Genomic DNA, 12359 nt, shown 5'->3' on the forward strand with positions numbered 1-12359 from the left:
GGGTGGTGGGTGTGGGGAAGGCAGGATGAGACTTCTGTGTAGGTGAGGGGAGGGGGGGGTCTGGATGAGACTCCAGCTTGGGCATGGGACCAGTATGGGGCGGAACTGGATGGGTTGCTCTGGGCTTGAACTGCACTGTAGTGAACGCTTGGCCCCACTCCCTCCTCCCACCGCCTCTCTTTCATCCTTTCAGACTTACCCCACAAACCTCCCTCTTTCTTGGTACTGCAAAAGAAATGCATAGAAGAAGTGTTGCAAATCTGAGGGTGCTTGGTCCTTACATCCAGGAAGAGCCTTGGATGTGAGGACCAAGCACCCTGAGATTCCACAGCCAAGTGGGTGCACAAGGGACTAGGCCACTCCAGCTGGAGCCCAGATGTGTGGGCTAAAAGCTTTCAACCTTACTGCCACTTCCATTTCCAGGGACTCCTTCTTGAGACAAAGGCTCAGGGGTCATGGTACTTCCTTTGTCCTGTGCCCTTTCCTCCACATTCATTTACCCATCCATCAAACAAACAACTTTCTTTTTTTTTTAAATTTTTAATATTTATTTTTTAGTTTTCGGCGGACACAACATCTTTGTTTGTATGTGGTGCTGAGGATCGAACCCGGGCCGCACGCATGCCAGGCGAGCGCGCTACCGCTTGAGCCACATCCCCAGCCCCAAACAACTTTCTTATATAAACTGTGAGGGATAAAAGTTGACTAGGACACAGTCCCTGCCTCCAGGTACTGAGTGTCTGATGGAAGAGATAGGCATGTGAGCAATTGCTGTAGAGAGATAAGAGCTCTCCTGGAAACCTGCTAGAGATACCGTGGGAATTCAGGCTAGGAGGGGCTGGACTCTGCCCTTGGGGGTGGGAAAGACCAGACAGCAACATCATACCAGGCACGCCTCAGGTACTCAGAAGTGGCCACAGGTGTGAAGATAACAAGGGTATAAATATCACACAGGTCAGGGAGGAGGCAGAGCCAGAGCAGGCTCCAGTTGTCACAGAGCAGCCCTCTTACTGGTTTCCTTAAACTCTATGTCTATTCCCACCCACCACCATCCCCAGTTCTGGCTGTGAACCGCACTTAGAAAGTCCCTGTCTTTCCTGGCTGTGGGTGGTAATGTAGGGTCATCAGAGGTTTGCTTCATAGCAGTAGCATGTCTGGGTCACAACAAGCAGCAACCCTACTGAAATCCCCTGGCCAACCACCCAGAGGATGTGTGTTCACTTATGCCATCCATCCTGACTGGGGCACTGAACAGATAGTCCTCGCAAAATTACCTATTGTAGCAAAAGTTAGAAGCTACCATAACATCCCAAAATAGGTAAATGGGAGACTGCTTAAATAACATTGAGTGTACTGATGTAAGATTACCCAGCCCACTAAGAACTGGGTGAAAGAATTTTCAGTGATATGGGAAGCTGGAATTAGTATGAACTCAAGTATGTTTAAAAAAAAAAAAAATATATATATATATATATATATATATATATGTGTGTGTGTGTGTGTGTGTGTGTGTGTATGTGTGTGTGTGTGTGTATGTATATGTTAGTTGTGATTATAAGTAATTTTATTTGCTTTTATACATTTGTTTTCCAAAGATTTAATTATACATATGTTTTACTTATATGATGAGTTAAAAAACCAAAACACAATGGAGGTGATGTTAATTTTTATTTTTATCTTTTTTTAAATTTTATAACTTTTTATTTTTATTATTTTTATGTGGTGCTGAGGATTGAACCCAGGGCCTTGCATGTGTGAGGCAAGTGCTCTACCGCTGAGCCATAACCCCAGCCCCTAATTTTTATTTTTTAAATGTAGAGTGAACAGCTAGAGAAAAGTGACAAAGATAAGGAAACATTTAGACTTAGACAGTTATTAGCCTATCTTTCCTAGAGAATATAGAAAGAGGACATGCTAATTTTTTCTTTAAAAAAAAAAAAAAAAATTCCACCAGGCATGGTGGTGCATGCCTATAATCCCAGCAGCTCAGGAGGCTGAGTCAGGAGGATTGCGAGTTTAAAGCCAGCTTCAAAAATGGCAAGGCACTAAGCAACTTAGTGAGACCTTGTCTCTAAATAAAATACAAAATAGGGCTGGGGATGTGGCTCAGTGATCGAGTGCCCCTGAGTTCAATCCCTGGTACCAAGAAAAGAAAAGGACATGGTTGTGCCAACATCAGGAGTTGACCCCCGAGGTTTACCTGGGACTTCTATAAAACTGTAAGATAAAACATTCCTGCTGTTGTAAGTCTCTAGATTTGTGGTCATTTGTTACAACAGCCAGGAAAAGCATACCCAGGCTTAAGAAGAGAAATCATAGTCATCAGTTGTCAGAGAAAATCAGTTGACAAAATTCAATACCCCAAAATCAACCAAACAAATGAATGGGAAAAAATGAATAAATAAATTTTTTAAAAATTCCACTAGCATGGTTAAAGGGCCGACTCAAGGATAAGGGAGAAGTCTGATTCTTCCGAGTGCAAAACTACAAGCATTGGGTAAATATCTCTGCATGTGGGTTGAAGCTGAACAGAAGAAGAGGCCATCAAGGCAGGAACTATCTAACAACCTGATGGCTGAGTCCAGAGACTATGAGCTCCCTACATCAGGAGCATACTGTGGAGGCTATGTAAGCGCTATCTGTCAGGCATGCAGGAAGAGGAATTGGCCCACTTGGTCTCCAAGAGGCTTTCCAACTCTTGCATTTTGTGTATTGCTCAATACCAATCCTTTGCCTACCATCCTAATCATGCAAGCCCTTTTATTCCCCATCATCTATCACCTGTTGATATAGAACTCCCATCAGTTAATATCTGCTTCCTTATTTATATACTGAAGAGCAGCCATAGAGAAGATGCCAGCCTATCTACATGATTTCCAGGAGAAAACTGACAGTCAGGAAGAAAAAGGAGGAAAAAGCCAAAAGCAAGTGGGTCCATGGTCTCTGGTTTTGCCTTGCCATTATTCAGACAAGCCGAGCTTATGACTCAGAACAGTGGAACTAATTGTTGGGCTCTTATCACATAAACACATTTATTGATCCTCTTGTACTCAAGGCTTGATGGTCAGAGTATGGGCAACAGTAAGGTAATTAAAAGATGGTATTGGCCCTCAAGTAACTTACAAATAAGAGCCAGAGACTAGCATGAACAGAACTGAAGGCGAAAGGACAAAATAAGAGCCAAGCGATGTGCAGTGGGTCATAAAGAAATGGCTTCTGCTAAAGAGAATGGGGGAGGGAGGTCCAAGAGATAACACTGGATTCAGGATAAGGACAGTATGATGGAACATTAGAAGAAGGGTGTTCCTCACTGGAGCTGGAGTATGCTCTAAGGTCTGAAAGCACACAGCATCTGAATACAGAGTGGCCTAGTGTTGCTAGAAATGGAGGGTTGATGGCATTTGAGTTGGGAGGGGTGGGCTGGAAAGACAGATTGGATCCAAGTTATGGGTGTTTGAGAATCAGTGAGGTTTTCTGAGCACAAAAGTGACATTTACCTGGAAGAGCAGGCGGAAAGATGAATGAGAGCTCTAAGAGATGAGTCCAGAACCCCAAGAGGAGGCTATTTTAAGAGATGATGGAGCTCTTGATGGAGCAGTCCTGGTGAGAGTAGGAATAAGGTCAAGGGCTTGAGAAAGGTCCTGGAGACAGAGCTTACTACTGAGAAGGACAGGTGGACAGGAAGAGGGAGAAGAAATGAAAACAGGGGATTTGTTGAAGATGACTTGGGCCAAAGCATTTGCAGACCATCCTATCCACGCCACAGTATGGGGAGCTTCCTTTGGCTTTCTCTTCCCATCACTAATAGCTCTGGCTGCGTAGTCACTGGATTTTCCTTCTCTTATTAACTGAGCTACTTCAATTTTCACCTTGGCATATGGTCAGTGTTGAGTTGTTCTCCCTCGAGGAACATTCTTGCCCTCTCCAACCAGGCAGCAAACCCCTCAGTGGAGGACAGAGGCACACAATGGTCACCTAGCAGGTGTAACCCTAAACTGATTGGTGTGACTTGAAGGTCTTGACTGGTGGCCTGATCTCCTCACCTCCCCAACCACCACAGAGATCTCACCTCTGAGGACCAGATCGTGCTGCTGAAGTCGAGTGCCATCGAGGTGATCATGCTGCGCTCCAACCAGTCCTTCACTATGGATGACATGTCCTGGAGCTGCGGCAACCAGGACTATAAGTATGATGTTACTGATGTGACCAAAGGTGTGTCTAGATTCTGCTTCCACCTTTTCCAACTCCCAGACTCTGGTTCCATCCCACTTGAGGTCTTGGGTTCCCATCAGGCACATGGAAGACAGTGGGGGGTGGAGCTAGGCAACAACAGGGAGAGGAGTGCAAGGACAGGCAGGGGTTGGAGGTGGGGTGGGTAGCTCCTGGGTTCTATCCACAGTTCCTGGTCATTCTTTCTGATAGCTGGGCACACCCAGGAGCTGATTGAACCCCTCATCAAATTCCAAGTGGGGCTGAAGAAGCTGAATTTGCATGAGGAAGAACATGTCCTGCTCATGGCTATCTGCATCGTCTCCCCAGGTATGGAGCCCAGGAGTGAGGAACTCTCTAGGAAGTGGTGAAAGACAATGACCTGCGGAGGGCCAGCAGGGCAATCTGGAGGGAAAATTGAGCAAAAGGAAAGGCAAATAGGGAAATAGAGAAACATCGCTTTGCTGGCTTTGTATGGCCCTTAGGGTGTATAATGGTTGAGGGGTCCCTCATCCCTCACTGCCCTTGGCTTTTTCTTCTAGAGACAGTAGGTGATTCATAGGATTCTGAGAAACCAGATAAACAGGGTTCCTCAGGCCACAGACAGGCCTGGGTGTTCCCAATACTTGGGCTCTCTTCTGTGTGAACTGGAATGAACTTTTCTGTCACTTGAGGTTCCTCAGAAGAACACAAAACCTTGAGGATGATGAATGATTCTGCATTTACCTGGATGGTTCTGGAGGCAGTGTGTTTTGACCCTTGACCTTTTCTGTTTGTTTGGGGTGGGAAGAGGGCAAAAAGGCCGAGGAGGAAGTTGTTGTGGCCCTGGGGATGTTCTCTTGGTGATGAAGCCCAAATTTGTGGATCTATAGAATATATGACAGCAGCAGGGCGCCTGATTAAGACATGGAGCTGAAGGGCCGTCAGGAATGGCCCTCTTGAGGAAGGTCTTGTAAGCTGTTACCCACAGGATCAGTCAGTCAGGCAAAGATAGAATAGCTGAGTTCCAAGCTGAGGAAACACAAAAGCAAAGCCCGGAGGCCAGAGAGTGCATCGCTCCGGACACTGATGCAGGCACAATGTACAGACAGAGGAAGTGAGGTGAGGTGGGGACAGGACCAGATGGGTTCATGAAAAGACAACGTCCTCCATGCAGTGGGAAGTTGTTGAGGGACTTAAGGCAGGTGTCTCAGGTCAGCAATCATACAGGGTGGCCTGGGCAGTGCCTCACAAGGTATCCATATGAGTGAGACTGAGCAGCGAGGGAGTCAGCTTGGAGCCCCTGTGTCTTCTCCTCCTATCCCCTGTGCCACAGACCGACCTGGGGTGCAGGACGCCAAGCTGGTGGAGGCCATCCAGGATCGCCTGTCCAACACGCTGCAGACCTATATTCGCTGCCGCCACCCACCCCCAGGCAGCCACCTACTCTATGCTAAGATGATCCAGAAGCTGGCGGACCTGCGTAGCCTCAACGAGGAACATTCCAAGCAGTATCGCTCCCTCTCCTTCCAGCCTGACAGCAGCATGAAGCTCACGCCCCTTGTGCTTGAGGTGTTTGGCAATGAGATCTCCTGACTAGGGTGGCCTGTGGTGGCGCCTGGGCGGGGTTGCTCCTCCAGGGCCTGGTGCCCAGGCCCCAGACTGGCTGCAGCCCAGCAACCCCTCCCACCCCTCCTGGAGTTCAACCCCACCTCTGCCATCTCCCTTGTCTGTCTGGCCCATCCTCTCTCCTGTCCAGTCTAACACCAGGTCCCCCTTCTCTGCAGGCCACAGGTTGCCTCCTGACCCATGAGACCTCAGTCATGAGTTACTGTTTATTTGACAAAGAAAAATCAAGTGGAGACAGAGGGCAGAGGCTGGAGGAGGGGCCTTGCCCAAGGATGTCCCCACCACTCCCTAAGTGGCTGCTGCTAATGCAAAGGAAGGCAGGCAGGACAAATGCACCCACTCCTCAGGGACAGAGATATTTGTACCTCCCCTAGCCCATATGTCCAGAGCCTGGTGAGGAGACCCCTCCCCCTGCCCACACAGAATACATAACTGACCCACAATCCTTACCCCACTCCATCTTATCCTGCTACCTATCTGTGCTGTTCTGTCCCATCCACAATAGTGCCTCCTCCCTCTGCCTTCCTTCTCCTGGCCTGCCTGGGCCACTCACTGCCAAGAATGAGCAAATCCAAGAAAAAACTAAGGTCATGATACCCCTTCACCCACCCTGCTGGCCAAAGGGTACTCTCCCAGTCTTGGTATGCCCACCTCCATCCCTTTGCCATGGCAATCCTCTCATGGGCAGTAGCTGTGGTATGCTGGGCTTCCTGCCTATGGCAGGAGCTGCTGGCTCAGAACCCACCCACTGAGAAGCCCCAGGAGAGCAGAACACAGGGTCAGGCAGTGGACAACAGGCAAACCAGCCTCCCAGAATGGCAATGGATGCTGGTCCAAGGCTGTCTCTGTCACAAAGTCCAGGGTTGGTTGAGAGGGAGCTCTCCTTCCAACCATCCACATGGCAAGATGGAATTACCCTGGGATTGCAAAGAAGGCCTGCCTGCCACTGTCCTCCTCCTCACCCTGCCAGTGCCTTACCTCCCACCGAGGAGGGCAGGCCCTCCTACCTTGACCCCCAAGGGGACCTCACCCTCTCTGATCACCAACGGTGGCAAGGAAGTTGTCCCAATCTCCTCTTGCCCCAGTCTGGAACAATAGGGCCTCCCTCTGACAAGTACATAGGGCTTGCATCTTCTTCCCCTGACAGGGTGGGATAGAGGACTGCCCACATGTAACTCCAAGATAGCTACCCAGATGCAGAACAAGAAGCCAGCACCTGCACCTCGGGGCTTGGTGGGGGGAGCTGGTAGATCCAGGGGCTGGTTAGAGCATGGGGGGATCCAGCAGGGTGGGGCTGGTTCCCTTCTCATCACTCTACCACCCAGAGCTCACAGGGAGCATGGCCAGGGCGGGGGATGTATAACTTCAGACTCCATTTCCTCCTCTAGTGGCCACACCCAGGATATGGGAACCCTCCCTGCTGAATGGGTTGTGGGTGTGTGGGCCACACAGAGGGGCTTCTTCCAGAGGGATTCATGGAGGGTCTTTGAGATGACTGCTTGAATTAGGGGAGTATTTCTGCATCAACTTGGAGGTAAGATCAGTAGGAATATGGCCACCCAAATCCCAAGAAGATGCACCCCTCCACCTACATCTGTCATTTCCTGAAAACTGGGAGGAATCAGACTTAACGTGGCAAGAGCTGTCAGTGTCCTCCTGGCCCTGCATTTCCCAGAATTCTTCAGGTGAAAACATTCTAAAGGCCACATTCCATATTACAGAATAGCATACCTATGGCTTCATCTCATTAGATATGAGTTGCTTTCAGAATCAGACTCCACTATGTTCTAATATTGAGGGTACCAGGCAGAGCCATTTATGGGGGGAAAACTTACATTGTGAAAATACTGTACATTAGTGAATATTGTTATTATTGTATAAGGGTCTAGGGAAAGACCTTTGATTTTAGCTGTAGAATGTTTTTAGCTGTAGAATGCATTGATCTAACTTTCTATTCAGTCGGGGAAGAAAGCTTAAAAATTGTTAAAGTAGTTCAACCCCCTTGTTAAAGGAAACTGACACTTAGAGGAGGGTATGACTTACCCATGATCAAATAACTATTTTTAAGTTGCTCCAGGAGCTGAGGCTGAGGCAGAAGGATCACAAGTTCAAAGCCAGCCTCAGCAACTTAGTGAGCCCCTGAGCAACTTAAAGAGATCCTATCTCAAAATAAAACATAAAAGGGGTTGGGGATGTGGTTAGCACTCTTGGGTTCAATCCCTGGTACAAAAGAAAAAAAAATAAACAAACAAGCAAATAAGTCACTCCAGGGCTGGACAAGAATTTGGACTTATAGTCCAGTGCCCTTTTCAATATAAAACACTTAAGCTCAGACCCTATTTTCCATTTCCCTGATGACTGACCCAAATTTAAACAGAGCATGTCTAGATCTGGAACCCCTTCCTTTTTTCCCTGGGTTGTAGCCCCACTGACCCATCAGAAGAAGGAGGGGGAAGGACATTCAGCCTGTGTCTCAATGTGAATCAACCCCTCCCCTCTGGTGGCCCTGGCCTTTGGTCTCTGCCTCAGCCCAGTATAATGCTGTTGTTGCCTTATCAATAAAGTACCTTGATCTTTGTAATGTCTGCACTTCCCTAGCTCTCCCTCTGACCCTGCCCTCTCCTGGGAACTCAAGGGGACCCCCTGGGAACAACAGTTATTCAGTCCAGGGGCAAATAACCAGGACTCCAAAAGGGAAGTCTAGGAGCTGGGAGGAAAAGAAAAAAGAAACAAGTGAAGATTTAGGGATCTGAATTGGGAGAAAACTGTATTGTCTAGTGTGTTAGAATGAAAGTGTGAAGGTGGACACGTATAAAGCGAAAACTTTTAAAGTATATATTAGAAGTGAAGGAAAGCACACACCAAAGTGGAAAATAAACAAGATTCCAGGCATAGGGAGATCCTTCTGCTGGCTAACCGGAAGCAAGTAGGGGGAATCCAAGTGAGGCCAACAGAAGAGGTTGGAATGTATGACAAATTTGGTGAAAGTCAGACATTAAGCAGCAGAAGAAAGCTTTAAAGGGTGCCTCCCAACTGATTTCCAAATAGAAAAAAAAAAAAAAAAAAGTTTGCCAGAAATTGTCAAGTAAACCAATGGGAAAAAAAAAAAGCTCTGCTTATGGTAATAAAGCTGGCTCATACTTACATAGCACTTACTTTGTGGCAAATACTGCTGTAAATAAATGCTTTATGAAAACCAACTTGCTTTATCCTTATAAGGACCCTATGGGAGATGGGCTATTATTACCCCCACTTGACAGAGAGAATAACTTGCTGAAAGCTACATTGGTGATGAGAGGGATGAGATTTGGACCCTTCAGAAGCCATTGATTAACTGCTACATTATTGTATTGCTTCCTACTGGGTTTGACAGTCTTGCTAGCACTTTCCTAAAGTGGATAGAGGGGAGGTTCCCTTTCCTAAAATGGGCCCTGAGATGGGGAAATTAGAGATGTTAGACCAAAATGCTCTACTCTCAGAAGTATTTGGTCAAGCCGGGTACGGTGGCACATGCTTGTAATCCCAGCGGCTCCGGAGGCTGAGACAGGAGGATCAAGAGTTCAAAGCCAGCCTCAGCAACAGCAAGGTACCAAGCAACTCAGTGAGCCCTTGTCTCTAAATAAAATATAAAATAATTCTATGGATGTGGTTCAGTAGTCAAGTGCCCCTGAATTCAATCCCTGGTACAAAAAAAAAAAAAAAAAAGTGTTTGGTCAGATGTGTTGTGGAAGTTCCAGTGTGGCACTTACCTAAAAACCTCAAGAATGAAAAGCAGACAACTGTTGGCAAAAAAGATCGCTGCTGCCCTGGTGACCAGGAGGATTGCAAATGACGCCTATGTACAAGTAGGACTCCCTAGGGGCCCTGAAGAGTGAAAGCCTATGCACCCTCTTCTGCAATGAAGCGTGGCTCATGATGAAGGTTAGCATTGCTAAACACAGCAAACAAGAACCACCCACTGAGGACACAGCATTGGGATCTGTAAATGGAGTAATCGTGCCCAAACAATGTATTTATTTAGGATAAGTTGGCCTCGGAACTTGCAAATGTGATTGAGTTTTCAGAAAGATCTGCAAAAAATTTCAAACCATAGGCTAAAATGTGTCACGGGGGGATGAGAAATTGAGAATTGGACTTGGGGGTTATTTGATCATGAAAAATGAATAAAAGTGGAGAAAAGAAACCAACAACTACATAAATTGGCATGTCTCTAGCTAAAAAAGCATGAATCTGAGAAATTACTAGAAGATTCAGACTTAGTTGTTGTTGCTGTTTTGTACTGGGGATTGAACCCAGGGGCACTTTACAACTGAGTCACATCCCCAGCCCTTTTTATTACTCATTTTGACACAGGATCTCGCTAGGTTACTGAGCTAGCCTTGAACTTGTAATCATTCTGCCTCAACCTCCCAAGTCTCTGGGATTACACCACTGTGCTGGGCCTTACTTAGTATTTTTATAGATGATCAAGGGGGAACACAAAAATCTCCAAAGCTGTGTGTTATAACTGACTTTTCCAGGTAAACTCGGGAAAATCTTATAATTAGGACAAAGTGATTTTGAGTTTTTGCATCCCATGTTTTGGTTCCGTATCTGTAACTGTTCAATGAGGTAGCCACTAGCCATATCTAACTATTTATATTTGAAATAATTGAAATGAGCTGGGCACAATGGGATGTAATTATAATCCCAGCTACTCAGGAGGCTGAGGCCGGAGGGTCACAAGTTTAAGGTCAAGCTGGGCAACTTAGCAAGACTCCTCTCAAAATAAAATGAAAGGGCTGAGGGTGTAGTTCAGGGGTAGAGCATCCTTGGGTTCAGTCTCCCAGAACCAAAAATATGTGTTTGTATGTATGTGTGTGTGTGTGTATATATATACACACATATATATAAACTAATTTAAATGAAAATGAAATAAAAGTAAACTTTCAGCTCCTAGGCTACACAAGCCACAGCTCCAGTACTCAGTCATCTTCGGGCTACCATGAGGGATGGTGTAGATACAGGACATTTTCATCATCATAGAAAGTTCTGCTGGATAACACTGGTCTAGTCTACATCATGCATTCTTCTCTGATATCACTGTGGGTGACTGACTGAGGATGTGACCCTAACATGCTTCTGCTGACCTTTGGGGCAGTAGACACTGCGTGTTTGACATCACACAGTGACAAAGCAGTATAGGGAACATCTTCCCCTTCCTCAAGCTGGGCTACTGGGATATGCTGAGATATGCTGAGATATGCTCCTCAAGAATCATAAAGGAGAAATACCTCAAAGACCATGAGGTTCACAGGCTCAGAGCATTATGTGACATACATAGGTCATTGGTGTGTGGGGAAATATTGACTGCTTCAGCCCTGGGGACAAGCAAACAAGGCCTGCCTGGAGTGGCCAGAGCCCTCAGGTCTATTTCTCCAGCTTCTATGGCAACACCTTGGAGGCTGCCTATTCAGCATGGGATTTGTGCCTTCCTCCTGGCCCCTGCAGGTGACAAGAAGGGTAAGTGCCATCTGGCATTCCCAGTATGACCAAGGAGGTAATGATGTGCTGACATCCTGATGGTAACTAGTTCTCATTGTGGGAAAGGAGCCTGTGAGGCTTTTGGGGGACTCTGTGCTCTGAGGACCAGGAAGCACTCCAGGGTGCAGAGCTGGTGGATGGCGGGGGGATTCTAGAACTCGCTGTCCCAGAGAGCTGCTCTGAATCTCTGTATTCACATATGGCATATATGACATTCTAAAAAGTGTTCCAAAATGGGTTCTGGAGAAGTAGACTGAAATAGAGATTGAAATACAGGGGACTTATTAGAAAGAGGTCTCAGGACCATCAGCTATGGTGAAAGGGAAGGAAGTAAGATCAGATAGAGGGAAGAGTTGGGCTGAAACACAGTCTAACAAGGGTTTCAATAAACCCTGGCCAGGAACTCTGAAACCAGGATGGCCTTTGGATTGTCCTGAGTTGAGATGAGGAAGACTGGCTTTTCTATTTCTACATCAGATAGTCACTGAATGCAGTCTTCACAAGAAAATGTGACCTTGATGTGACCTTGAACTAGGCTGTTCTTTTCAGCAAAGAGCCAATGGGACTAGGAAGTGTTTCTTCACATTTTGGGTAACTGGGCAAGCCCTTTGGCAGTGGACCACTCTGGCCTGGGGGGATCTAGAAGAGTCCCAGACTCTTCTTTGCGGCTCTGGGGTGAGGGATAGCAACTGTTTCTGAAACTACCTCCTGAAGAGGGTATCTCCAGCCTCCCCAGCTATGAACCATCTGTTTTCTTCCAAAATCATCTTGAGTTTCCCCACTAGAGGGTGCTACTGCCCTATAGGGATGGGCTTGAGCGAACTGGCCTCCTACCCTCTATCTCTGTGATGCTGACAAATCCAACAAGGTCCCAAGTCCCTGCTACTGAGGGCACCTGGTGGTATTCACCTTTCCTCATGCTCTGGGGCTTTCTGGGCCACCTCCAGAGGAGTCCCAGCGATAGGAATAGCTGACATACACCTCAGCCAGGGGCCTTCCAAGTCAGAGATCTGTGCCTG

At 47.0% G+C, this 12359-nt stretch overlaps 1 protein-coding gene across 1 annotated transcript in view; it reads left to right on the plus strand.

The window, feature by feature from the left end:
* The window catches only part of Vdr (vitamin D receptor), a 95512-nt gene extending 87114 nt beyond the window's left edge, over positions 1–8398 (plus strand). The window contains exons 10-12 of the mRNA XM_071609939.1: positions 4061–4212; positions 4423–4539; positions 5525–8398. Coding sequence (XP_071466040.1) covers positions 4061–4212; positions 4423–4539; positions 5525–5784 — 529 coding nt within the window. The 3' untranslated portion in view covers positions 5785–8398. The remainder of the gene's footprint in view (positions 1–4060; positions 4213–4422; positions 4540–5524) is intronic.
* The last annotated feature ends 3961 nt before the right edge of the window (positions 8399–12359 follow it).

This window comes from Marmota flaviventris, chromosome 3, assembly GCF_047511675.1.
Source record: "Marmota flaviventris isolate mMarFla1 chromosome 3, mMarFla1.hap1, whole genome shotgun sequence".
Taxonomy (NCBI): Eukaryota; Metazoa; Chordata; class Mammalia; order Rodentia; family Sciuridae; genus Marmota; species Marmota flaviventris.